Raw genomic sequence first — 27,230 nt, 5'->3', positions numbered from 1 at the left:
GGCTCTTCTCCCCAAAGGTATACTGTGTATACTGTGAAAATTATGTTATTGATTCACATCAATAAATTTATACTTCAGTTGATATTATTTTAAATGTAGCAAATGATATGAGAATATATCCTGTAAAGATACAATCAACCAGGTCCTTACTCTCTTATGCAGTGTAAATAGAACAAATGTGTATGGAATTAACCCTATACTGTTGTTGAATATCTCTCAGTAATTGTGCACAGTTCTTTGCTATGCCTTTTAGAATTCTTATTCTGGTTATTCTAAGTCACTCTAAACTAATTTGTTGTTTCTCCTCTGGTAGTATTTTTTGAATGTATGCTGCCCATTCTAAAATAAACATTTGTTGCGGATACTTTCCATGAAAACCAGATGGAGTTTTTAAGGCTTAATAATTGATGGCTTCATATAATTGCCCTTTCTGAGAATTTGAGAAAATTTTTTTTTATATGTTACTGTATCTGCAAGATGGCTTACAAGCATTATCATACTTATTCCTTATTGCAAATCTTTAGGTTTGGAATTGTTATTCTCATTTCATAAATGAAAACAAGACATAAAAAGGCTTCCACAAATATGAAGTAAGAAGACACAAGCCTATCCTATATAATAAAAGGCTAATATGCAAATTGACCAAATGGTGGGACAACTGGTCTTTGTGATGCACACTGACCACCAGGTGGCAGATGCTCAACGCAGTAGCTGCCCCTGGTGATCAGTACACTCCCACAGGAGGAGTGCCACTCAGCGAGAAGCCCTGAGCTGGGCTAACGGTTGGCGAGTGCAGTGGTAGTGGCAGGAGTCTCTTCCACCTCCGTGCCAATGCTAAGGATGTCCAACTGCTGGCTTAGGGCCTAAGCCAGCAGTTGGACATCCCACAAGGGCTCCTGGACTGCGAGAGAAAGCAAGCTGGGTTGAGGGACTCCCCACCCCCACCACCATGTGCACGGATTTTGTGCACTGGGCCTCTAGTCTGTGTATAAAGACCAACTCTTAGCCTCTACAATATATATAGTACTCCAGGTGATTCCTGTTTCAGCAGCATTGGCTCCTTCAAAGTGCAGAAGCAGGGTAAGCCAGAACTGCACTATTTGACAATCCGGTGCTCTACAGAGTGTTATGATAGCAATTTGAGAAGAGAATACAACCTGATGAAATTCAATAGTTGCTAAGGGCCCAGCACAGTAATAGCATATCTAGGATTAGCTGTTTGAATTTTAGCTACCTGGCTTGCTCACAACTTTCATTTGTTTGGACTTTTAACATTGAATTTGAAAGCCAAGTACTCATATATATGAAAACATTAAGTAACTGATATATTTCATGTTATATCTGTCTGCCAAACAAACTATTGTAATAAATTTTTCTTTTCTCTTTTTTCCTTTTTTTTTTTTTTTTTTTTTTTTAATGCAGTGGGATGCATTTTGCTTTTATGCTGGAGTTCACCCCTGTGGCTTGGATTTATCACAGTAGCATCTGTCTTCGGTCAGTTTGTTAACTAGAAATCAAGGCAAGACATGAGGAGGTTTGTTTATTGCAAGGTGGTCCTTGCCACTTCGCTGATGTGGGTTCTGGTTGATGTCTTCTTACTCCTGTACTTCAGTGAATGTAACAAATGTGATGACAAGAAGGAGAGATCCCTTCTACCTGCTCTCAGGGGTAAGTGCTTAATGAAATAAATGTTACTTTTATAGAAATAGGGAATGGTGGTGACTCATGACAAAACGTGAAACTTCAAAATAGGGTTGTTTTTTTGAAAACAGCTTACTGAGTTAGAGAACACTTTGGCAGAACTATTAATGTACATTTAACTGTGGTAAAGCTACTTTACATTTCTTGGCCACAGTTTCCTGTTGAAAGAAATGAGAAGAATGAAGTAACCTCTGAGGCAACTTTCCAATTCTAATAATTTCTATGTTCTGGGACTGTATGAAAAGAATAATTCAGCAAACATTCAAATTGGACAGAATTTTAAATGTAGGCTTCCAGAAGCAAAAGCCCTTAGAGAACAAGCATTTAACTTAAAGAAAGAAACCTATTAAAGTGATACAGTGGGAACTGCAGCAAAATTGAACTGTGCGTGACACCCCTAAAGACATCCAAACATAATAAAACAAACGAACGAACAAAAAACAAACAAACACTTTTTAAAAGAAAATACATTTTTTTGTGGCCAAATCCAGCCTGTGGGCCATCAGATTATTGTCCTACTAGAGGCAAATTGCACGGATTCCTGCATGTAGGGGTGGCCTCTGTGTAAGGGGAGGGCATCCCTCAGCCTGGCCCGCACCCTCTCGCAATCCAGAACCTCTAGGGGGATGTCTGACTGCCAGTTTAGGTCTGATCCCTGAACAGGCAGTTGGACATCCCCCAAGGGATGTAGCAGTGTGTCAAGCAGCAGGCGGCCAGGGAGGAGGCGCCACACTGTTTGAACTCATCTGTCAAACTGTTTGAACTCATCCCAGCTTGCTGCTCCTGCTGCTGCCTCTCAGTAGCACTGCTGCGGAGTCAGGAGAGGCTCCTGCCGCCACAGCTGCATTTACCAGTGGGAGTACACTGACTACCAGGGGCAGCTCCTGCATTGAGTGTCTGCCTCCTGGTGGTCAGTGCACATCATAGCGACTGGTCGGCCAGTTGTTCCAGTCGTTTGGTTGTGATGGTCACCTAGGCTTTTATATATATAGATATTAAGGACAAATGATAAACTTAAGTATATGATAGTCACTTTAACTCAATATTTACCTCATTTGGGACCAGTTTCAATGACTAGAGAAGCGTGAATTCCAAAGAAGCATAGTGATGTGTATGAATGGGGATTTATTGGACACTCCCGAGGGCTCTCGCAGTCCAGGAGCCCTCGGGGGATGTGCAAATAATTTTCTCTGCTTTTTGTCAACTATAAGGATATTCGTAGTAAATGAATGCTTCTAAAGCGTTTAAGGGTTCTTGAAATTAGTTTTATTCTCATTGAATCAAAACTTTTTTTCTTTGAAGTCTACTTTACATTAATTCTGTTTAGCAAAACTTTCTTCATAAATATGACAAAAGGTGAACTTTGAGTCCTATTTGAAATGTTTGTACCTTTAGGAAGAGTGAATATAAATGCCTTACTTGATATTTATATTTATTTAATGAATGTCATCAGCTTTCATTGTTATAGATATTTTTGAAGTTATTTATTAATTAATTTTCTAATAAACAGAATTTCATAGGTATTATATAGTTGTTGAGGTTTAGGAAAACACAGAAGAGCATTTCCAAAATATTAACTTTTGTCAAATGTATTTAGTACATCCTAAGTTTGCTTTTAGATTACAATAATGCCCTTACTCAATCTGAGAAATTCTAATTATCTTCCTCTATCCAAAATTAGTTTAACTTTCTCACTATAATTTTTGACTATTCAAAGATTTGAGAAAAAGTACTTCAGAACTTACTGAGCTATTTAAGTATTTTATATGCATCTTTTATACATTTATACTATAACTATTCAAAGTAGAGAACATAATGAGTCTATCAGATTTTGATAAATGAACATGGGTTTGATTTGCTGCTCTTTAGTTAAAATCCTAGAACAAATCAGCCCTCTCTGCTTCTTTGTTTGAATCACTTCAGTTGCTGCTGAAAGTGGAAATGTGTTTTGATGAATTATATTAGTTTGGAATGATCACTTTGTCATTTGCTGAAGGAGACATGTAGATTGGTCACAGAAAATGTTATAATCTGATTCAGCAAAATTATAATAGCCTTTTCTACAAGTACCAAAAAAGTACAGTCTCGCTGATTTAAGTTCTTAATGCTCAGTCTTAAATCTAAAAATGTGAACTGTAATGATACAATTCAAAAATAGTAATTTGGCCTTGTACTTAAATTGTGAAATTTAGCTGTATTCTCTTCATTTTTAAGAGTTGTTTAGTTGTATGTTATGCTTGTCTTAAATGTTTGGGAGTTTAGTTACATTTTCTATTTTTAGTTATTTTTTTCAGAATGTCACTTCATTTAGAATTTGTGCCATGTATTTAGAATATATTTTATTTACAGGCAGATGATGTTGTGCAAAGTTTACTTACCTGAAATGTTCATATTCAAAATAAGCTAAAACAGGCCTTTTTTTACTTGATAAAAATCTTTGGGGATCTGTTTCTCATCTATAATAATCTATAATAATAAAAGCATAACATGCTAATTAGACCAGATGTCCTTTTAGACATCCTTCTGGTCGAAGCCAGGTCTGTGAGGGAAGCACAGGTTCCAGGCACCAGAGGGAAGCTGGTGCTGGCAGCCAGGGGAAGGAAGGCCTACTCTTGCAGGAATTTCATGCATCGGGCCTCTAGTTATTAAAATAAAGGTTTGGGATGAGATGGTTTATAAGATCCCTTCTAGTTCTAAACATTAAATTTTAAACAATTTTTAAGTAACCAATATTAGCATACACTATGAATTAATTTTTTGAGAAATGTTCATTTATTAATCACATCCTCAATTATTTAAGTGCCTATGAAGTTAAATGTTGCATACCTTAAACTTACACAATGTTATATATCAATTATATTTCAATTAAAAAAGAAAGGAACAACAACAACAAAAGATCCTGAGCAAAAACCTAAGGACGTCTGAGCTCACAGGAGATGTAACAAGATTACCACAGGGTTAAAAGCCTAGGCTTTGTTGCCCTGACTGGTTTGGCTTGGATAGAACATTGGCTTGCTGACTGAAGGGTCCCAGGTTTGATTCTGGCCAAGGGCACATGCCCAGGTTGTGGGCTCAAATCCCAGTAGGATGCATGCAGGAGGCAGCCAATTGATGATTCTCTCTCATTTTTGATGTTTCTATCTCTCCTTATCTCTTCTTCTCTGAAATCAATAAAAATATTTTTTAAAAAATATTTTAAAGCCTAGGCTATGTTGAACAACCTGGTTCTTACTTCCTCCCCATTGAACTGGTTATGTGACATTTTGCAAATCTTACCTAATAAAAGAGAAACAAATTAACTATCACTCTGCTATACCCACAGCCAATCAGAGTGAACATGCAAATTAACCCATCAAAGATAGAGGTTAATTTACATATACAGGTGCAGAGCAGTGTGAAGTCTGCTATGAAGGAAAGGTGTGGGGGTTGGAGGGAGCTACTGGAGTGGTGCTCCAGACAGAAGTGAGAATGTGCTGGCTCTGGGCTCCCAAGCTGCCCAGGATCAGGGACTTGCAGGCTCCTAGGCGGCCAGGGAGCTGGGACTTGCTGGCTCCAGGGCGGCTGGGGATTGGGGACTTGCCAGCTCCTGGGCAGCTGGGGTGGGGAGTGGGGACTTACTGGCTCCTGGGCAAGGGGCCTCTAGTTCCTTAACAAAATGATATTCTCACTTAAAATTGGAAACTGAGAGAAAGTAAATTAAATCCTGTTTTACATGGTCTCCTTGAGAATTAAATGAGATGATGTACATAAACCCTTCAGGGGAGTATTGACTCTCAGTAATTTTTGTATCAATGTCTGCTAAATGTGGAGAACGAGACTGAAAGGTCTGAATGAGGCTCCACCTGGCATTGCTGTCCAAGGTAAATAGGGTCCAGAGTAGGGGACGAGGAGGAGCAGTTTTTCTGGATGAGACCCCAAAGGAGGAAGTAACTCTTTTAAAAATAATTTGTTAAGTGCCCACTACGTGTCTGTGGTAAGACCTGGAGATATAAGGGACCTGAGATCCTTACTACTGTCTTGAAGCTGATAGTCAATAGCAGAGTAAACAATTTCTTCCCATTCTTTGTCGCACTCTCTTTGAAAAATGTAATTTAGAAATTCTGAAAAGCATAATGTGTATAATGAGTATTAAGAAGACAAAGAGGGATGCTCTAAGTAGAGGAAAATAGATCTAAGGTAGTAGATAAAATTTCACAGACTGTGGCATTTAGGTTTAGGTTGAAAACATTAAAATACGAAATAACTAGTTAAAGAAAAAAAATGCTAAAATCTTTATGAAATGATAAAAGTTATTGAATACCCAGGATATTTCTTAAGGAGAAAAATATAGAAGTCTTATAAAATTAGAGTGATTAAATAGTAGTTTTGGTACAAAGGGACACAAAGACACAAATGGTGAGCACATTGCCCAGTGGAGCAGAATAGAAGTAGATGTACACATGTTTGGAACATTCAGTACATGGCAAAGGAAGCACTGCACATCAATGGGGAAGAGAATGGCTGTTCAATAAGTGGAGCTGAAAATAAAATGGGAATCCATGTGGAAAACAGATAAAATTGAATGTTTACTTCATGTCACAAACCAATATAAACTTTAGATGTATTAATGTCAAAACAAAACTAAAACTTTTTAGCAGGAACATGTAGGCATCTACTAGATCTTGAATTAAGAAAAAATTCTGGCCCTAGCTGGTTTGGCTCAGTGGATAAAGCATTAGCCTGCATACTAAAGGGTCCCAGTTTTGATTCCTGTCAAGGGCACATGCCTAGGTTGTGGGCTCTATCCCCAGTAGGGGGCGTGCAGGAGGCAGCCCATCAATGATTCTCATCATTGATGTTTCTATCTCTCCTTATCTCTTCCTCTCTGAAATCAATAAAAATATATTTAAAAAATTCTGAAACATTACACAAAAATTTGATCAGAAATAGAATATAGATAAATTTGATTGTATTAAAATTGAGAAAGTTGGTTAATTCAACTATAACTTTAAAAAGAGAAGTTAAAAACATGCAACTAAGAGATTATTATCAAATGTATAGAAAGAACTCCTATTACTAATATGATAAGCCAAATAATCCAATAGGAGAAAAATGGGCAATAGACATGAATAGATACTGCTTAAGAAAGGGAACACATCTAGCAAAAAAAAACTTGTGAAGAAACATACAACTTCAGTTTTGATCAGGAAAATATAAACCAAGGCTACAATTACCTATTTATATCCATTCATTTGGCAAAAATTAGATTAATAATACTAATTGTTAGAAATGATGCATCTCTACATTTTTAATATAATTTTACTTAGCAGTTTGGCATCATCTTTGAAATCTGAACATTTGTGTATGACCCATTGCTCATAGTTATATACTTAACATAATTTGTTCCACATACACAAATATTTCATAGTACTACTGCTCATAACATGAAAAGCTAAAAATAACCCATATTTCCATAAATGGAAAAGTTGATGAACAGTGGTATGTCAATAAAAGGAATTAGTATATAGAAATCAAAATGAATGAATTGCACTGATTTGCACCAAAATGGGTAAATCTTGATAATATAATTTTAAGTTAAGTATAAAAGTTAGGTCTCTGAAAGATGTTATATAGCATGATACAATTTGAAAGGTAAAATCAACTAAAATTTGAAAATATATATTTTAGGGACATATCCAGATGCAATGAGGTTTTCCATAAAACAAGGAGGCTAATTATTAATATGGGATTTAGGACATTGACTCCTGTCAGGAGAGACAGGAGCATGGGATAGGGGTGAACATTTTGGCTGAATGTGGGTCATTTCTAGGGTTCCAGGTTTGTTTCCTGTTGAGTTTGATGTGTTTATCACATCAAATAGATGGTTAAATGAACGAATAAGAGCCACGGAAAGGATTTAAAAAATTGGGAAGCCACTTAATGGGTTTAAAAGGCAAAGCAGACATGATCACATTTGTGTTATGAAAAGATCACTATGGATTTGCTTAGGACAGTGAATTGGAGGAGAACCGGTCTCTTCAGGAGGCTGGGTCGGAAGCTGTGACAGCATTTCATGAATTCTGTTCAGGACGTGTTGCCTGCTCGGAGCAGAGCAGTGGCAGTGAGGTATGAAAGAAGCGGGTAAAATGAACAGGTATTTGAGATAGGGAGCATGAGTGCTAGATGCTTGACTGACTCTGATGTGTGTAGGAGATAGAAGTGACAAGGACAAGTCTCAAGTTTCTTACAGGGCGTTAGTTGATTCAATTTCCTGAAAGTGAAGAGAATGTAGGAGGAGATGATTTAAGGGTGGATGTTGAGTTTATTTTAGACATGTTGCGTTTGAGACACCTGTTAAGCCACTGGATGGAATTGTTTCATAGGAAGTTGGCTACATTATTAAACTCTAAATATCAAACTTAAAAAACCATCTCTTCTGTGGGCCTTTCCCCCCTAAAATGGATTATGTTCTTTATGAATTGGAGTACATGGAATATATTAATATCATTGAATATTTGTAACTGAGTCAGCATTACCATCTTATGTATTAATTATTGAAAGATGCTATAAAAAAAGATAATTTCAAAGACCTTATGGGAGCATGTAGACTTGTTTCAATGTACAGTAGTTTTCCTTGACTCCTTTCCTGCTTTATAAGGAGTGCTTTTTGGTAACGTAAGTAGTAATTAGAAGAGCACATTAACTCTTTTATGCCACTCTGGGGCCACCTAGAACTAAAACGCACTGGAGGATATTTCTAACTCCTAATTGGCATGGCACACTAGGTGGTGCTACTCCCAGGTTGGAAGAGTTAGAATAGACAGCTGAGTAAATAGGTATTTATTTAAAAAGTCCAGCATGGCTGCAGAGCACCTACAAACACTGGGAAATTTTGAAGTTGTTTTGCAGGTTTGCACGAGCACTGCACAATATCAGATCCTACTCCTAGCTCCCTCACTAAGGGCCTATGTCCTCAGGCAAGTGAATTGACCTCTCTGGGCCTCAGTTGCTTTCTATATAATAAAATGATTATATGCTAGTATCCAAATGAAGGATGTTCCTAACTACTTTTTTTTTAAAATAAAACTATGGAAAGTGGGTTATTTTAGTATCAACTTTTGATTAGTCCATAGTAACCTGTGATCTGATATAAAATTGGTGATATGGAGGTGACATGGTGGGAAGCTGTCTGCTTAGAAACTGCAGAAAGGCCTTTTCATCACAAGGGCAGTAGGGGTATAAAGTTATCATATTTAAGAAGGGAAGGAAAATACCATTCTGTAGCTGATCCTGAATCTTAAACATATTGTACATGGTTAGGAAATTAAATTAAATTTTCTTTCTAAAAAAAAAAAGGGAAAATAAGAAATTGCTGCTTAGATGTAAACAAAGATAAGTGCATTAGCCAATAATAATAACGATCAAAAGTTATTAACTACTCTATTAATGTACAGATGTTAACTCAATTAATCCCCCCTACCCCCCCCCCCCCAAAAAAAAAATTTGTGAAGTAGGCATTCTTCTTCTTCTTTCATGTATGGGGAAACAGGCAAAGGGAGTGAATGGGAAAACAATTCTGTGTTTCCTCTTTACCCCCACACACAAATACTTCTCACACCAGACATGTGGGTTTTTTTCATACTAAGCAATTCTCTGAGACATCAGCAGGGTGTCCTACAGTTCTGAGACCAGCTACCTGTATTTAGCATCAGATCCCACAAGTTAAGGGCTCAGTTTCAGAAGACTGCCTTCACTGGTCACCAATTGCAATAATATTTCTGACCGGTCACTTATAAATTGTGATTTCCAGGACCTGCTCTTTGGACTCAATAATTTGCTACAATACCTCACAGAATTTAGGGAAGCATTTATTTACACTTATAAAGGATTTAGAGGATATATTTTAGAAAATTCATGCACTAGAAGTGGAGGTCCCTCAGCCTAGCCTACCCCCCCTCACAGTCCTGGAGTCCTCAGGGGCAGGAGGCGACCTGGCACTCAGGGGAAGGCGACACCCCATCACACCTCTGCTGCTTCCACTGCTCGCAGTGCAAGCCTGGGCCAGCTGTGGTAACCTGAGCCTCTGGAGGCCTTGGGTGGTTGGGCAGCTACCATCCGAGGCTTGCCTGTGCCTTGGGTGGCCCTGGGTGGCTGGGGGGCTTGAGAGGACTCTAGAGGCAAGCACCCAGGCTGCCTGGGCTGAGGCGACTGGGTGGTGCTATCTTTCAGGGCAGGGCAGTCAATTAACATATTCCCTCCTTATTGGCTGTGGACGCCTCCATTTTTGTGATAGCGTGAGGGTCAATTAGCATATTCCCTCTTTATTAGATAGGATCGTAAAAATATGAATGAACAGCCAGATGAAAAATACATAGGGTGAGGTCTACAATTGTATTATATTAAGTGCAGAAGCTTCTGTTCCCCGTGGAGCTGGGGTATGCCCCCCTCTTGTTATGCAGATACATTCATCAACCCAGAAGCTCTCTGAAGCCCATACTTTTTTACTTCAGGGATTTTTCATGAAGGCTTCATTACACAGATATGATGAATCATTAACTCAATCTCTAACTCCTCACCCCTTCCTGGAGCTTGGAGGTTGGCTTGGTACGAAAGTTCCAAGCTCCTAATCATGGCTTAGTCATTGTGGTGACCAATCCTATTTGGGAGCTGCCCAGAAGCCCACTAATTCATAAGAGTTGCCTCATTCTAACAAAAGACACTGTTGTCACCCAGGAAATTCCAAGGGATTTCAGAGCTCCCATATCAGAAACCAAAGTCAAAGACAAAATGTTAGAACAAAAGATGCTCTGAGTGCTGTTATTACTTAGGAAATAACAAGGGTTAGAGGAGCTCAGTGCCAGGAATGAGTAGAGACCAATCTAGCTTTATTCGGCTGTTTCACAGTGAGGTTATGTGAAGTGCCAGCATTTTTACGTCAGTAAAATAGGATTTGGTTATTATACTTTACAGGGACTTGGACATCAATAAATGCCAGTTTGCACTGGACTTTAAGAACCATGTTTTCATTCAAATACAATTTGGAGTTCATATTCTGAAAACTTGAATTGAATGTTTTGTCTTCACTCTCAGAGACACTCTACATTCTGACAGATCTCCCTGGTTAGTAGGATATGGCAACTCTAGTCAGGAAAATACTTCCCAGGGTTTATATTTAATTTTTTATTTTATTTTATTTTTTTATTGACTTCAGAGAGGAGGAGCGAGATAGAAACATCAGTGTTGAGAGAATCATTGACCAGCTACCTCCTGCTCATCACACACTGGGGAATCAGCCCGCAACTCAGGCCTGTGCCCTGACTGGAAGTCCAACCATGACTTCCTGGTTCATAGGTTGATGCTCAACGACTGAGCCATGCCGGCCAGGACATATCTTTAGTTTAAAAATTTTTGTCTTTTGTTGTTGTTAATCCTCATCCAGGATATTTTTTCCATTGACACCCCCCCCCCCCTTATTTTAGAGTGAGAGTAGAAGAGAGTTCATATCTTTTATAGAACAGTGTTAACTCTTCTGACATTTCAAGGTTCTAAAAAAATTACTCTTATCCACTTCTGTTCCCAATACTCTCCCAACATTGTTCTGCATAGGGGAAATAAAGAAAATGAGTGGAATTGTTGACTGGCAATCTTAATTAGATACCTCTGTGTTTCCATTGGTCCTGCCTGGGAAACCAACTCATAAATCTAGGGACACAGGTAACCTTGTGCTATTGGATTTTTGACAGTGGGCTATTATATCAGTCCTTTCTTTTGTTTCTTCCTATGTGATTTCCTCATAACAGGAACACCTAGCAATGTACTCATTTATTGAACAAGAAATGTTTGTTGACTTGTTTTATTAATTTTTGGTGCTCCAGGGTATAATTCCAGTGTGCAGGTATGACAGAAAATGGAAAACTTGAAACTGATGGATTAGGGTGTTAATACTATCTTTTTTTTTTTTTTTTTTTTTTTTTAATATATGACTTCACCTTTTGGAGGCAGGTAGAAGAGTGTGATGGATTAAAATGCATTGTCAGTATTAGAATTGTTCTGAATAAATTATGATGATGGCTGGAATTTTCAGATGATAATATTTATATACATAAAAAGTGGGGCATATAGGCACAATCATCTTGGATTAAAGGCAAGTTTTTCCCAGGTAATTTTCAATAAAGTTTATACATAGTGTTCAAATATTTATAGGCCTTATAAAGTTTTGACCTTTGATATTTACTTAGTTCTTTCATATTTTCCATTCATAATTTACTCTGATCCCTCTGCTGTTTCACACAGATATATTAGTGTCAGAAATAAAAATATGTTGTAATAATGTACAATTATTAGGTATACTGTGCTAGGTGCTTTAGATATACATTTTTTATTAATTCTGAAAGTATCATGGAGGATAGGTACTATAATTATCCTTATTTACTTATGAGAAATGGAGACCTAGAAAGGTTAATTAAGTTCTTCAAGGTCACAAAACTGGTAAGAGGGAACAAAGGACTCACAGCTTTTCTGGTTAGGTTTTACAGCTCAAACTTCGAAGCCCTGTGGTATGCTATTGTATGTCCCTGACTCAGGTGTGCCTAGATTCTTTAGGCAGAGTACTCATAATATTTCTATACTATTATAAAATACTAGTGGCCCAATGCACGAAATTTGTGCACTTGGGGTATGGGGAGAGTACCTCAGCCTGGCCTGTGCCCTGTCACAGTGTGGGAGCCCCGCAATCCATTGCCCCACAGAGATAGGCCAGAGCCGCGGGTCCAGCCTCCATGCCGAATGGAGTGTCAGAACCCCCAGGCCTTGCCACGTGGAGCCAAGGGTCTCCGAGGCCTTTCCACATGGAGGCCTTTGCTGGGCCCTGCCTCAGGGCTGGGTCACATAGAGTTCTCTGGATCCCTGATGACAGATTGTGATGGTGTGATGCAAGTCCCTGATGCTGCAAGTCCCGTCCACCTACCCCTGCTGTATTCTGATTATTGGTCATTACGTGTGAGGGCATCCCGGCCATTTGCATAACCCTTTTATTAGTATAGATTTACACTAACAGAGATAGTTCTGGAAGACAAGGAAAGAAGAGCCTCAGACCTATAAAAACACGTCTTCTTAAATGTGGGAGGAAAGTACTCTGTAGGCTCACCATCCCTTATTTTAGACTGTAGCAATTTCGCATGTATTGAGTCTACAGTAGACTAATTAATTTAGGCTATAATTTTTCACAGCAGTTTCCTTTGGGGTTAACCCTCTGAAGTCTTAGAATACTTAAAAGTTGTGAAATGGAACAGCTCTATTTTTTTTTTTCAGAACAATTGGGTATTATGAAATATACAGAGTTTAACAAAATGGAATACACTATGTCTTCAAGAATCATAGAGTCTATTGGAGCCCTGATGTATACATACATGGTGTATTCATGAGTAACTACATTACAGAATAGAAGGTGGTGATTGCTATGAGAGAGACGCCAAATAAACTTCTGTGAGAGGCCCTAAAGTATATAAATGATGTAGACATGTAAACATTGGGAGGGGCTAGATGTCAGAAGGAAAGAGAAAGCTATTGCCTTTCCCAAAATAAGGATATAAGTGTTCAGTGAAATGGTTGATTGGAGCAGAATGAGACATAAAGGGGATTTCTAGATTTTAGGTTAGGATAAAGACAGTTTTTAAAGATTTCAGAATGCTGGGGAAAGGAACGTTTAACTTTGTTCCCTAGGAAATGGGGAACCATTGAAGCTTAGTGGAAAAGGAAAGATCTGATGATCATCAGCTGATATTTAGAAGGAAAATGCAAGGCTGTTTAATATGTATGTAAGACAAGAGCACAAGGACATTTTTATCTTTGTTTAAATAAAGACTCAGACAGCAAAGTTTTATTCATTAATTAAAGCCACTTGACTTAGATGGTAACTAAATGGAATACTAAATCATTTCAATTGATTCACTTGGCAAATTAATTGGTAGGGAAAAGAAAGTTTTCCCCTTTGTGAGATTGAGTTTAGATATTGTTTTAAAAAGTAAGTGCTCACAATTTTAATTAGTATTATATTAAGCTGAGGCAATTCATGAACACACATCTGAGTGCTTGCTTTATGTCAGAAATGAGGATAGAAAGATAAAGAAGACACGTTGCTGTTTTCATGTTTCAAGAGGAGAAAGGAATTCTGAATTATATGAATGAAATATCAGAGAGAAAATATATGAAACAAGGAGAAAAATTTAATTAAGCTCATATCTGTTTTTTGAGGGCAAGATCTACTTTTTGGTTCCATAAAGACCGGAGTTGCTTGAATAGAGAGTTGAGCATAAAATTATTTACCAAATAATTTACTTATAAAGTGAAGATTAACAAATTTGATCTCCAACCATTTGAAATCATTGTCATTAGAGAACCATATTGCAGCAGAGACAACTGGCTAAGATTTATTTATTTATTTTTATCAGGTTTGTGCACTCTTTTTCTTAACAGCTAAAACAGTTCTTGCTCCATATTGGGTGCTCAATTAATAGTTGTTGAATGAATGAAAGATGAATGCCTTATCAGCTTGGCACTTTTCAGATATTCTCATGATTATAGAGTATTCAGTTTAGATTGGTCATTAAGAACTTGAAATAACTAAATTATCACGGCAAAAGTTTTTGATGGTGTAATTGTTATTTACACACATAGTCTAACCTTTTGTTTTATCCTTTATTGGCCCATATAATTTTATTTTCAGTCCAAATTGGCAAATTTATAGTCAAGAAACTATATTTTCTCCCCCAGAACCTGCCTTGTGTTGCATTTGTATATTGTCTGTGTGATGCATAGGCATATAAGATCACTGCTTATTGGCATGCGGTAGTGCCGATTTGCAGTTGTTGAAGAGAGCTCGTGGTGGAGCAGGCATATCATGTGGGATATGTGGAATGAATCAATATATAGAGGACAGAGAAGAACACTTATGAGAGTTAGATTGAGAAACTTTGAAATGGATATAGGCAGGTGATGTATTTAATTCATCCATAGAATGAAGATAGGGAAAGTAGAGATGATGGAAAAGGAATAAAAGGAAGCAATATTGGAAATTTTTAAAAATGAAAATCATAAAGGAAGATTACCAAGAATAAGGTGATGCCATTGTAGAACAGGGCCTGCAGTTAGTAAATGCGTAAGGCTCTATGTAACCATAGCTTTGGGAGTGATTGAGGATAGTAGCTGGTTAAGAATTGCTTTTAAATAAATTTTATTGAGGTATAGTAGAATGCTCCAATTTAAGTGTAAAGTATGATGCGTTTTGTCAAATGAAATCCAGAGTTTAGCCTCCCAGTGATGATTCCCCTAAAATGTTCATTCATACGGCTGTTCAGACAGTTTCTCTAGTTTAGCTCCAAACAAGCCCTGATTTGGTTTTCATGACTATTGGTTAGTGTTGCCTATTATAGAAAGTCTGATAAATGGAAAAGTACACTATGAACTCTTGTGCTTCTTGCTGATTTTGTTCACCATATGGGTTTTGAGATGAATCCATGATGTTGACTGTGTCAGTGGTTCTATTGCTGATAAGTATTCTATTTTATGTGCATATTGCAAGTTGTTTATCCTTGTGTAAAGCTGCTACATTTGTTCATAAGTTTTTGTGTGGATATATGTTTTCATGACTCTTGTGTAAATATCAAGGAGAGGAAGTGCTGAGTCATATGCTAAGCATATTTAAATTTTGTAAAATGCTGCCAGTCTGTTTTCCCAAAATGTTAAACTATTTGCTGTTTCCTTCAGCAAAGTAGGAGAGATCTTATACACCATAACTGTTTGAATATTTCCCCCTGACTTTTAAAAGGGAGAATAAAAAAATAAAAAATCTTTATAAATCTCATTTGCATCCATATAGTGTTTTCTCTTTTTTTTTTCATCTATAGGTTGTAATTAATTTCATTATTAATGTACCTATTTGGGGCATATCTAATTCTACTTATTATTAGTCAAATGAGATATGAACTGAATCTCAAAAGAGAGATTCCTAGAGGTGAGAAATTATTCTTGAAAAAATTGGCACTCTTGTAGAATTAGAAGATTTGTGTGCATTATCAATATCTTCACCATCATTAGAGCTGTTTATTGTCTACTAAATGCCTAGTTCTACATTCAGCACTGTGGTTATATCATTTAGTCTTCAGACATTTCTTTTGAGAAGTTAAGAGAGAATTATCTTGACAGAATTTTATGTACTTACTAGAGGACTGGTGCACGGAAATTGTACACTGGGGGGATCCTTCAGCCCGGCCTGTACCCTCTTGCAGTTCAGACCCCTTGGAATCGGGCCTAAGCTGGCAGACAAACATCCCTCTCACAGTTTGGGGCTCTTGAAGTCTGGGACCCCTTGCTCCTTACCGCCTGCTTACAGCAGAGGTGGGAGAGGCTCCTACCACCACTGCTGTACTCGCCAGCCATGAACCCGGTTTCTGGCTAAGTGGCGCTCCCTCTGTGGGAGTGCACTGGTCACCAGGGGGCAACTCCTACGTGAGTCTGGGGTGGGCTGTGGGAGGTTGGCCAGCCAGGGAGGGTCTATGGGACGACTCCAGGGTGTATCTGGACCCCAGCAGCAAGCTAACCTACCAGGTGGAGAATCTGCCCTCTAATGGTCAGTACACCTCATAACTAATGGTTGAGTGGCCTTAGCATATCATTAGCATATTATGCTTTGATTGGTTGAAGGCTGACTGGATGACTGGACACTTACCATATTAGGCTTTTGTTATATAGGATTGTTTTGAATTATCTCTCTTAAATACAAACTACTCCAATTATTTGTTTGTTTTTTCCAAAATGACTGCACCAAAAATGCTTTTATGAAGACCACTGATAGCCTCCATCTTGCTAAATCCAGTGTCCAGTTCTCATTCTTTATCCTACTTGACTATGAATAACATTTGAAACAGTTATTCATTCATACCTTCTTACAATACTTTCGTTACTTGTCTCAGAGTCTCTCAGCTCTTCTGACTCTCTTCCTCATTAACTGCTCCTTCCCAATCTCCTTTGCACAGCCCTCTTTTGTCACTGAACCTCTTAATGTTGACCTAGTCCAGGAAATGGGATTGGATTTATCTGTTTCTTATTTATACTCAGTCTTTTCAATGATCTCATCTAATCTGATCTCAGTGCTTTTCATGCCATCTTCTAATTTTTACAACTTCCAAATTTATATATCCAGCCCACACCTTTCCCCCCCCTAATTTTTAGACATTTATGCCCAAGGCTTACTTGATATATTCTTTTGAAGTCTGACATCTCTAACTCACTGTGTTCAAAACTGAAATTATAACATTCCACTGAAAGCTCCCTACCTGTAGTTTCTCTATCTCAGTTTTTAACAGTTCCTGTACTACAGTTTTTTAAGCCAAAAATCGTAGTCATTCTTACTTTTCTCTTTCTCTCATAATTCACATTAGCAGATCCTATTTATTATTTCTTTAAAATGTATTCAGAATTTAGGCTTCTTGCCAATGAACTGGTCTCCCCTCTTCTATCCTTGGTCACCTATAATCTATTCTCAACAGATCAAACTGATTATAAAAAAAACAAAACACTCATGTTAAATCATGTCACTACTCTGCTCAAACCATTTTGTTGGCTCCCTGTAACTCAGAGCCAAACATTTATAATCTTTAAATGGCCTAACCAAGTTCTATACCACACGTGCTGACGTTAACCACCAAGTTCAAATCTTGTTTCTCCCCTTTGTTATTGCCACTGCATTCATATTGGCTTTTTTTGCTATTATTGGAATATGCCAGGTGTTCTTCCACTTCAGGGCCTTTGCACATGGTTTTCTTTTGTCTATGTTTTTTTTCTGCCTTGTTTTTTTTTCCTCCCCTCTGTAGGCATTTCCTCAAATGTACATGACAAAGGGTGGCCTCCATGGCCACAGTATTTGAAAATATGAATTATTTCTTATTTCTGCACTCCCTATCCTTTCTATCCACTTTTGTTTTTCTCCACTGTACTTTTTACACCTGACTTAATAAGTATTTCACTTGTTTAAGTGATTTTCCACCTTTCTGACTAACTCCAATACTATCAGTCCACTTAGTTTACTGCTGGCATCTACTGTGCCTAGAAGTGCCTCCACAATCAGGTGTTTGAAAGAAGGAAGGAATACTGACTGACTACTTGCTTAATGGATTTATTGGGCAAGAACTCAACTTTTTGTTTTTAAAATAATTTACCACTGGAGAGAATCACCTCAAGACTCTCACTGGAAATCTATAGAGAACACCAACAGTGTATAAACATGATCAATAGTTAAAGAAAGCATGAAGTTTTCAAATACAGGCTTCCCAACAGCTGAAAGCATTTTTTTTCTTTTTCCACATAACTTTATAATATTAATAAGAATATGTGCATTATTTTATATGCTAATATTTTCCATATTTGATGCAAATTGGTAAACTAATACATAACTATGATAATGGGTTGAAAGTGTCTGAAAAAAATTCATGTCCGTCTGGAACTTCAGAACGTGACCTTATTTGGAAATAGGATCTTTGTGGATGTAATCAGTTAAGGTGAGATCATACTGAAGTAGGATGGACCCTACATGCAGTGACTGGTGTTTTGATAAGAGGAGGAGAAGACAGAGAGAGTCACAGGAAGAAGAAGGCCACGTGAAAAGTGAAGCATGAATTGGAGTTCTGCTGCCACAATGCCATCCAGGAGGTGGAAGAAGCCAGGCTCTTCCCCGGAGACTTAGAGGGGATCATAGTCCTGTTGAACTTGATTTTGAACTTCTAGACTCCAGAATGTTGAGAGAATAAATTTATTTTGTCTTAAGCCACTAAATTTGAGTGTAGTTTGTAGTCTTAGGAAACAAATTTTTTTTTAATGATCCATGGTCGTAACAGTATAGAAAGAGTGAAGGCATAACTTGTCACAAATTACAAAGTAATTCAGTCAGGATACTGAAGGTGATATCGAGAAGTCTTTATTCCTGGTTCAAAAACTACCACAAATACATTTCTCCAACTTTCTAATTTTAATATCAGGATAAAAATAAAATTAAAAAAATGTAGTTCTGTGAATACACGAATGCATATTTTTAAAAGTAAAGTGTCCTAAAAAAAACTTAAGAAATATTGAGAATGTATAAACTTTTACCTATTTAGATAAGCAGGCTGCTGCAATGATTGTTATATTTCATAATTTGATGCTCTTCTTGTGACAAAAGGAAATACAAATGAATTGGAAACTATGTATAATGTATTTTTTCAAAATTCTTTATAATGGATACACAGCAAAATTTAGCTAGTATGAATCACTCAGATTACATGACATTTTAGATAGGTATAGAATTTTAGAGTTAGTAACAATCTTAGAAATAATCTAGTATAGTTTCAAGGTTTTAAAATTCTCAATGACATGAATATGTTTTTTTCAAATAAAATCTTACGTAAGTAGAATTTATAATCCTTAAAATATAGAACTCTTATGTGTATTGGAAGAATTAGTGGTCCATAGCCTATATATTTTTCCCAATGAGGAACTGAAGATCTAAAGAGAGTGTATCAATTATCAAGGTTAGACAGTTAGTAGAGACCCTCCTAAACCTACCCAGAGCCTTGAGGACTCTGATCGAGTGCCCCAGTTAGAAATTACAGTGAGTGTGAATATGTCTGCACAATTTGCAACCCTGCTTTTGGCTTCATGAGTTCTATAGTGTATGCTCCTGGAAGGCTTTACTATAATTTCCGTGATACCCCAATGTCATTACTGATTTTACAAAAAATTGCTACAACTCTATTAACGCGCTATTTTTGATGCATCTTGGTATGTTTTATAGTAATGTATCTTATCATATAAGTACCAATTCTAAAATAAAACTTTAAGTTTTTAGTAATTTACTCAAGATTTGTGCAATTCCAAGCTTAAAGTAACCTTTTTCTCCTCTCCTTTAACATAATTCTTCCATTATAATTCCTTTATTGTTAGGCTACTTATGTGGGGGACTTTGTTGTTATTGTTCTTACTAAGGGCACTGTGTGTTTAGGACTTAAGATCTATCTGTGTCTCAGGGAATCATGATCCTGAGTGTCTTTCATAATCAGGTACAGAACCAACATTTGATAACTGAATAAACTTCCATCTAGTTTGGATGTGCTTTCTTACTTTACTTTATAGTGGTTCTTTTGAGAATCTTTAAGTTGTTTATACTATTCATATGCCCACCAAGTGGAATGAAATGAGATGACCATATATAGACAACCTAATCTTATGACTTGACATAAAATGTCTGGTAGAGTCTGTTGATGACTATTATGGACATTGCATGCCCTCAATAAATATTTGTTGAATGAACATTTGTAATAAGTCTGCATCTCAAAGCTGAAGAACAATTTGTTGTTACCAATGATTTATAGACTTTTACTTTGACTAGTTCCTAAAATTATCTTTCCATTGGGCTTTTTCCTTTGAACTATCTTATGCCTTGATGTTCTCCCTCCAATCTATTCTCAACACCAATGACAGATAAATCTTCTGAAACACTAGTGTGATGATGTTACTTGTCTGCTCAGTGTCCTTCATAACTCTCAACTAACAGCAGTTCAAAGTCATAACTCCTTAACTCTGGTACTAGAGGCGGTCTATAGTCAGAACACAGAACAAACTTCCAGTCTTACCTTTAAATGCATATATAGTGGTTACTACCTGTACTGTAGCGAAAGACAGATCTAGATTTTAATCCAAGTCTGTCATTTCTAAAGACCTTGTAAAAGTCATGTGCCACTATAAGCTTTAGTTTCTTCATCTTGAAAATAGGAATAATGACCACATCCACTTTTTAAAAAAATATATATATTTTATCATTTTTTTTTACAGAGAGGAAGGTAGAGGGATAGGGAGTTAGAAACACTGATGAGAGAAAAACATCGATCAGCTGCCTCCTGCACACCCGCTACTGGGGATGTGCCTGCAACCAAGGTACATGCCCTTGATTGGAATAGAACCTGGGACCTTTTAGTCTGCAGGCCAATGCTCTATCCACTGAGCCAAACCAGTTTTGGCAACTACATCCACTTTTATTCCTTCCTTTAATAAATATCTATTGAGTGCCTACTGTATGTGAGGCACTTCTCTAGCTACTGGGATACATCAATAAAATGTGGTAGACAAAATTATTGTGCAGCTTGCTTGCTAGTTGGGAGGATAGATGATAAATAGAATAAATGAATAAATACTCTATAGACTGTTAGAAGGTATAAGGACTATGAAAAAAAAATGTGGGTAAAAGTATGAAGAATTGGGAAGAGGGAGCAGTGAAGAGGAACGACATAAACCAGATTTGAAACAACTGAAGTGTTCTTCTTTCCTTGCTCATATCATAAAACTACCAGAAGAATTCAGATTTTAGAGATGCAACTGATTCAAACTTTCTATCACATCTTGTACTGTCAGAAGGTCCTAGGGAACTGAGTTATGCGCAAGAAAAAAAAAAGTTGGTTTTGACAGCTCAATCTTCTTAAGTAAGTCTTTGTAATTTAAAATAGTCTAAGTAAAGGAAAGTGAATATTTTTCTTATGTGATGAGTGAGAAATGTTCAGATTTCTTTATTAGTATATTATAAAGGGTGGGGCAAAAGTAGGTTTACAATAGTGACTACACGAAACAGTGTATTCTTATATTATTAATTATTAATTATTAATTATGGCATTTTTATATGGACAACTGTAAAGCTACTTTTGCTATATCCTGTATAGGTATCACAATTAGAAAGAATAGAAAATATTTTATACCATCCTCTACTTTGCATATGACTCTCTTTGTTGTTCTTTTCTTTATGTTTCTGTATAAATTACGCAAATTAGGTAGGGAGAAAAAGAATTTGAGCAAAGTGTTCTGAATCTTAATTTAAACCAATATGCATCTTAATGGCATTGTTTTTCCCCGATTATAACTTTGTGGAATTCTTCATGATAGGCTAAAACCCACATTCTTACTTTGTCTTCACATCTGTGGACCATTGGCTTTCCACACTGGATGCACAGCAGACTCCCCTGGCGGAAAGACTCCCCATTGGAAACCAATGCCTCTGTTTGAACACCAGGTGCTCCTCCCTGTTCTTATATAACTGACCTCTGATAGGTCCTGGGCATTGGTGCTTTGTAAAATTCCTCAGTTGATTTGATGGCCTGACAACCATTGATTTATGTGATCTGGTTCCCACCTCTTTCTCTAACCTCCCATTCTTTCCACCATTTACCTTTCTCTACATGCAGGCCTTTTTTCCATTTCCCCAAATTGAAAATTATGCTCAACTCAGGGCCTTTGGTTTTCCTACTCTACTCAAAATACTTTGCCCCAGATATATTCATTTGACATTTCAGCAAATATTTATTGATTACCTCCTCTCCCTCTGTGGATAAAATTGCATTAAAAAAAATCCCCTTTAGCCTGGCTGCCTTTTCTTATCATTAAATAATTCATTTTAAATACCAGATACTGACAAACCTTCACTGACCATTTCAGTTGAAAAAGCAACTTCCTATTTTCTATCTCATCTTATTTTAATTTTACGGTCCATATTATATACTAGACACCCAGTGCACGGAATCTATAAACAGGTAGAGTCTGTAGGCCTGGATGGCAATTATGCCAATCTGGGGTTGACTGGTGGGGCGATCCGGAGCCCCCACTGGCACCTACTTTGGCTGACCTCGGGCTTAAGGGCTGGGGGAAGCTCCTGCATTGATCTTCTGCCCCCTGGTGGTCAGTGTGCATCACAGAGACTGGTCATGAGACGGGTCTTCCCACAGATTGTTCTGCTGTTCTGTCGATTTGCATATTAGGCCTTTATTATATAAGGTTCTAGATTTCTTATATCCATTTATGTATTAATGTGTTTCCTACCTCTAGATCATACGTTCTGTGAAGATGAAAATTTGTATGTTTCATTCAACATTTCGTCCTCACTGCCTAGAATAGTATTGGCTATATTCTATAGTATTGGAATAGAATAAGTATCCAGTAATTAATCATTTAACTGTTTACTGTAACTAAATATGGGCTCAATAGGTCCTAACCTGAATCTTATATACTATGAAGTTATTGAAGCATAAGCTTTAGGGTCATGAATGATCACGGACCATTTTTAATTCTTGTACTCTATAAAGAAGTCCTTTAAAATGAATGTTTCAAGCCTCATAAAACCTGGATATTTCTTATATCTAATCTACTTTTTTCCCTAAGTTAAATAGGTATTAATTTGTTAGAATAGTATTTGTATTACTTTAATTAAAATTGCTTTTGTATAATAATTCTGTTCTAAAGAATAGGCTCTGTTGGAATCATATGACTTGCATATATAAAACATTTGAAATCAGTAATATATGTTTGCGGTAATAGCTCATTTCGAGAAACAAGAGGAGTTAATTTTACCTTTTATTGTAGAAATGGATTTTTCTGTTAATCTGCTATGTTGGTCTATTTAAAATAAGCTACATAGTAATTATGTTTAATTCCATACTATTAGGTAATTAATTGTTGAAGAGCATTTGATGTTTGCCCATATTTTAGTACATTTTGGTAAAAGAGTGAATAACATAGAAATATATGAATTGACAATCTTAAATGCTTGATTTAAAGTAGTGTAAAATTAAGAATTTAAAAATTTATTAATGTGAATGTATATTTAATATGGAATAGAGCTTTAGGTGAATAAAGTATTTAAATAATTTTATCTAAATAACTAGAGGCCCATTGCATGAAGATTTGTGCAATAGGCCTTCCTTCCCCTGGCTGCCAGCACCAGTTTTCTCTGGCACCCAGGACCCAGGCTTTTAGTCTGGACACCGCCTTCAGTCTTTGCTCTGGCTGGAGTATTCAGTCTTCTCCGCTACAGCTAGAGTGCCGCTCATGTAGCTCCCTACCTTCCCCCCCACCAGCATCCCCCTCATAGCAGGCATCCTGCCCTCCCTGGCTGCTCTGTGCCTGCATATACAAATTAAACTGCCATCTTTGTTGGGTTAATTTGCATGCACACTCTTGATTGGATGGTGAGGATCACGGGGGCACAGTAATTTGCATATTTCTCTTTTATTAGTATAGATTTTTAATGGCATGAACCTTGTTTTATTAGTATAGATTTTTAATGGCATGAACCTTGTATTCTAAAGGGAATAGCAGACTTAACTATTAATAAATTGATAAATCACTTATCTTTAAGTTTTTTAAGACGTGGCTCCTGTTGAGTTGAAAGAATACTTTTTTCTTTGAGAAAGTCTTGAGAGCAAATATTGTATTTGAAATAAAATATTATAATAGTAAAGCAGTTATTCACGGCCCTCCATGATTTGGTTTAATATTTAATATTAAAAAAAATCTTAATTGTTGGGATTATTACAGATTTCCCTCTTTCCCCTCCTATTGTCTCATGCAAACTGGTTTCTGCTCTGCCCCAGGCCTTTGCCCCCCTATTGTCTGTGTCCATAAGTAATACATATATGCACATTAGATCTTTGTTAAACTCTTCCTACTCCCTAACCCCCTTCTCTCTGAGAATCGTAAGTCTGTTCCATTTCCATGCCTCTGATTCGATTTTATTCACCAGTTTATTCTGTTCATTAGAATATTTTTAATCTAGATAAAAACTTTATTATTAACTAGAGCACATGTGTCAAACACAAGGCCCGCGGGCCAAATCCGTCCCGCCAGGCCTTGCAATGTGGCCCGCACCGCGCTGTCATCACTGCACTCCGCTGCGTTTCCATCACAATGACAGTTTATGACTGTTCAGTAAACCATTCGGCCCGCGATTTAGGCTGGATTTTAGATTTTGGCCCCTTCTCTGATTGAGTTCGACACCCCTAAACTAGAGGCTTGGTGCATGAAATTCATGCATGGAGGAGGAGTGTCCCTCAGCCCAGCCTGCATCCTCTCCAATCTGGGACCCGGTGGGATTGGGTCTAAACGGGCAGTCGGACATCCTTCTCACAATCCAGAAATTATGGCTTCCAACTGCTGGCCTGCCTGCCTTCGTGATTGCCCCTAACTACTTCTGCCCGATCACTCCCTAACCATTCCCTGCCAGCCTGTTTGCCCCTAACTGCCCTTCTCTGCAGGCCTGATTGCCCCCAACTTCCCTCCTCTGCTGGCTTGGTCACCCCTGACTGCTCTCCCTTGTAGGCTTGATCACCCTCAACTGCCCTCCCTTGCAGGCCTGGTGCCTCCCAGCTGCCCTCCCCTGCTGGCCATCTTGTGTCCATATGGGGACAGGATCTTTGACCACATGGGGGCAGTCATCTTGTGTGTTGGAGTGATGGTCAATCTGCATATTACTCTTTCATTAGATAGGATAGAGGTCTGGTGCATGGGTGGGGGCCAGCTGGTTTGCCCTGAAGGATGTACTGGATCAGGGTGGTGGTTCCCTTGGGATTTGGGGCATCCTGGGCGAGGGGCCTGTGATGGTTTGCAGGCTGGCCATGCCCCTGGTGACCCAAATGGAGGCCCTGGTATCTGGGGTTTATTTATCTTCTACAATTGAAACTTGGTAGCCTGGAGCAGAGCCAAGCCTCCTGCTCACTCCATGGCTGCAGTCATTTCTGTTGGGATTTATTTATCTTCTATAATTGAAACTTTGTAGCCTTAAGCAGAGGCCTGGGCTGGCCAGGGTGTGTGGAAAGCTTGGCTTCCTCCATTGCCAGGGGCAACCCTAGCCTCCTGCTCTTTCCAGCTCCGTGGCTGCCGCCATTTCTATTGTATTTAGAGTTCTGTATCTTCTCTCATTGAAACTTTGTAGCCTTGAGTGCAAGCCTAGGCCGGCAAGGGCAGGCAGAAAGCTTGGGTTCCTCCATTGCCAGGGAAACCCAAGCCTCCGTCCTGCTCTCTGTGGCTATAGCCATCTTGAGTTTATTTGCATATTTGTTCCTGATTGGCTGTTGGGCATCATTTGTTAGTGTAGTAGAGTGATGGTTAATTTGCACATTGGTCTTTTATTAGTTAGGATAGTGCATCTAGAACACCATCATCCTTACCAACTACTAAATCATTATTTGTCTTTGCTTGTTTGATCTCTGTTTTTTATTGTTTAAAGTATTACAAACAATAGTACATATGTCTGTTTCCCCCCACCCATTAACCTTTCACCCAGCCTACCCAACCCCCAGCACTTGCCCTCATTCTTCCTCCCCCCAATGTCTGTGTCCATTGGTAATGCTTATATGCATGCATACAAGGCCTTCCCCAACCCCAACCCTCCCCTGCCTTCCCACTGGTGTTTGACATTCTGTTCGATTCTTTGTCTCTATTTTTGTTCATCATTTTATGGTGTTCTTTATATTCCACAAATGAGTGAGATCATGTGATATTTATCTTTCCTTGACTGGCTTATTTCGCTTAGCATAATGCTCTCCAGTTCCATCCATGATGCTGCAAATGGTAAGAATTCCTTCTTTTTTTACTGCAGCATAGTATTCCATTGTGTAGATGTACCTCAGTTTTCTAATCCATTCATCTGCTGATGGGCACTTAGGCTGTTTCCAAATGTTAGCTATTGTAAATTGTGCTACTTTGGACACAGGGGTGAACATATCCTTTCTGATTGGTGTTTCTGTTTTCTTGAGGTATATTCCTAGAAGTGGGATTACTGGTCAAATGGAGGTTTATTTTTAATTTTTTGAGGAAACACAATATTGTTTCCCATAGTGGCTGCACCACTAGCAGTGCCAGAGGGCTCCTTTTTTTCTGCATCCTCTCTAGAACTAATCATCTAGTTTAGTTGATTTGTTGGTTTTTTTTAGTTGTTTGTTGATTTGTTGATGATAGCTATTCTGACAAGTGTGAGATGGTACCACATTGTTGTTTTGATTTTCATCTTTCAGATGATTAGTAACTTTGAGCATGTTTTCATATGTCTCTTGGCCTTCTGCATGTCCTCTTTTGAACAGCTTCTATAATATTTAGGTCCTTTGTCCATTTTTTTGATTGGATTGTTTGTCCTCCTTTTGTTAAGTTGTATGAGTTCCCTGTAAATTTTGGAGATTAAACCATTATCAGAGATAACTTTGGCAAATATGTTCTCCCATGCAGTGGGCTTTCTTGTTGTTTTGTTGATGGTTTCTTTTGCTTTGCAGAAGCTTTTTATTTTGATGTAGTCTCATTTAATTATTTTCTCCTTAGTTTCTATTACTCTAGGAGTTGTATTGGTAAATATATTGCTATGACAAATGTCTGCTATTTTGCTGCCTATGGCTTCTTCTAAGATTTTTATGGTTTCCTGTCTTACATTTAAGTTCTTTATCCATTTTGAGTTTATTTTTGTGTGTGGTGTAAATTGGTGGTTTAATTTCATTTTTTGCATGTATCTGTCCAATTTTCCTAACACTATTATTGAAGAGACTATCTTGACTGCATTGTATACTCTTGCCACCTTTGTCAAATTTTAATTGAGCATAGTGGCTTGGGTCAATTTCTGGGTTTTTCGTTCTGTTCCATTGGTCTATATGTCTGTTCTTTGCTAGTACCAGGCAGTTTTCATAATAGTGGCTTTGTAGTATAGCTTGATAACTGGTATT

General features: G+C 37.7%; 1 protein-coding gene across 3 annotated transcripts in view; it reads left to right on the top strand.

The window, feature by feature from the left end:
• Positions 1–27,230, top strand: part of GALNT13 (polypeptide N-acetylgalactosaminyltransferase 13) — a 446,823-nt gene that overhangs the window by 63,802 nt on the left and 355,791 nt on the right. For all 3 annotated transcript variants that reach the window (XM_045575393.1, XM_045575392.1, XM_036421744.2), the window contains exon 3: positions 1,423–1,668. In XM_045575393.1, coding sequence (XP_045431349.1) covers positions 1,527–1,668 — 142 coding nt within the window. In that variant the 5' untranslated portion in view covers positions 1,423–1,526. The remainder of the gene's footprint in view (positions 1–1,422; positions 1,669–27,230) is intronic.

The sequence above is a fragment of the Pipistrellus kuhlii genome, unplaced genomic scaffold, assembly GCF_014108245.1.
Source record: "Pipistrellus kuhlii isolate mPipKuh1 unplaced genomic scaffold, mPipKuh1.p scaffold_m20_p_7, whole genome shotgun sequence".
NCBI classification, from domain to species: domain Eukaryota; kingdom Metazoa; phylum Chordata; class Mammalia; order Chiroptera; family Vespertilionidae; genus Pipistrellus; species Pipistrellus kuhlii.
Note: the sequence above shows the minus strand (reverse complement) of the source record. Positions and strands in the feature narration are given on the sequence as shown.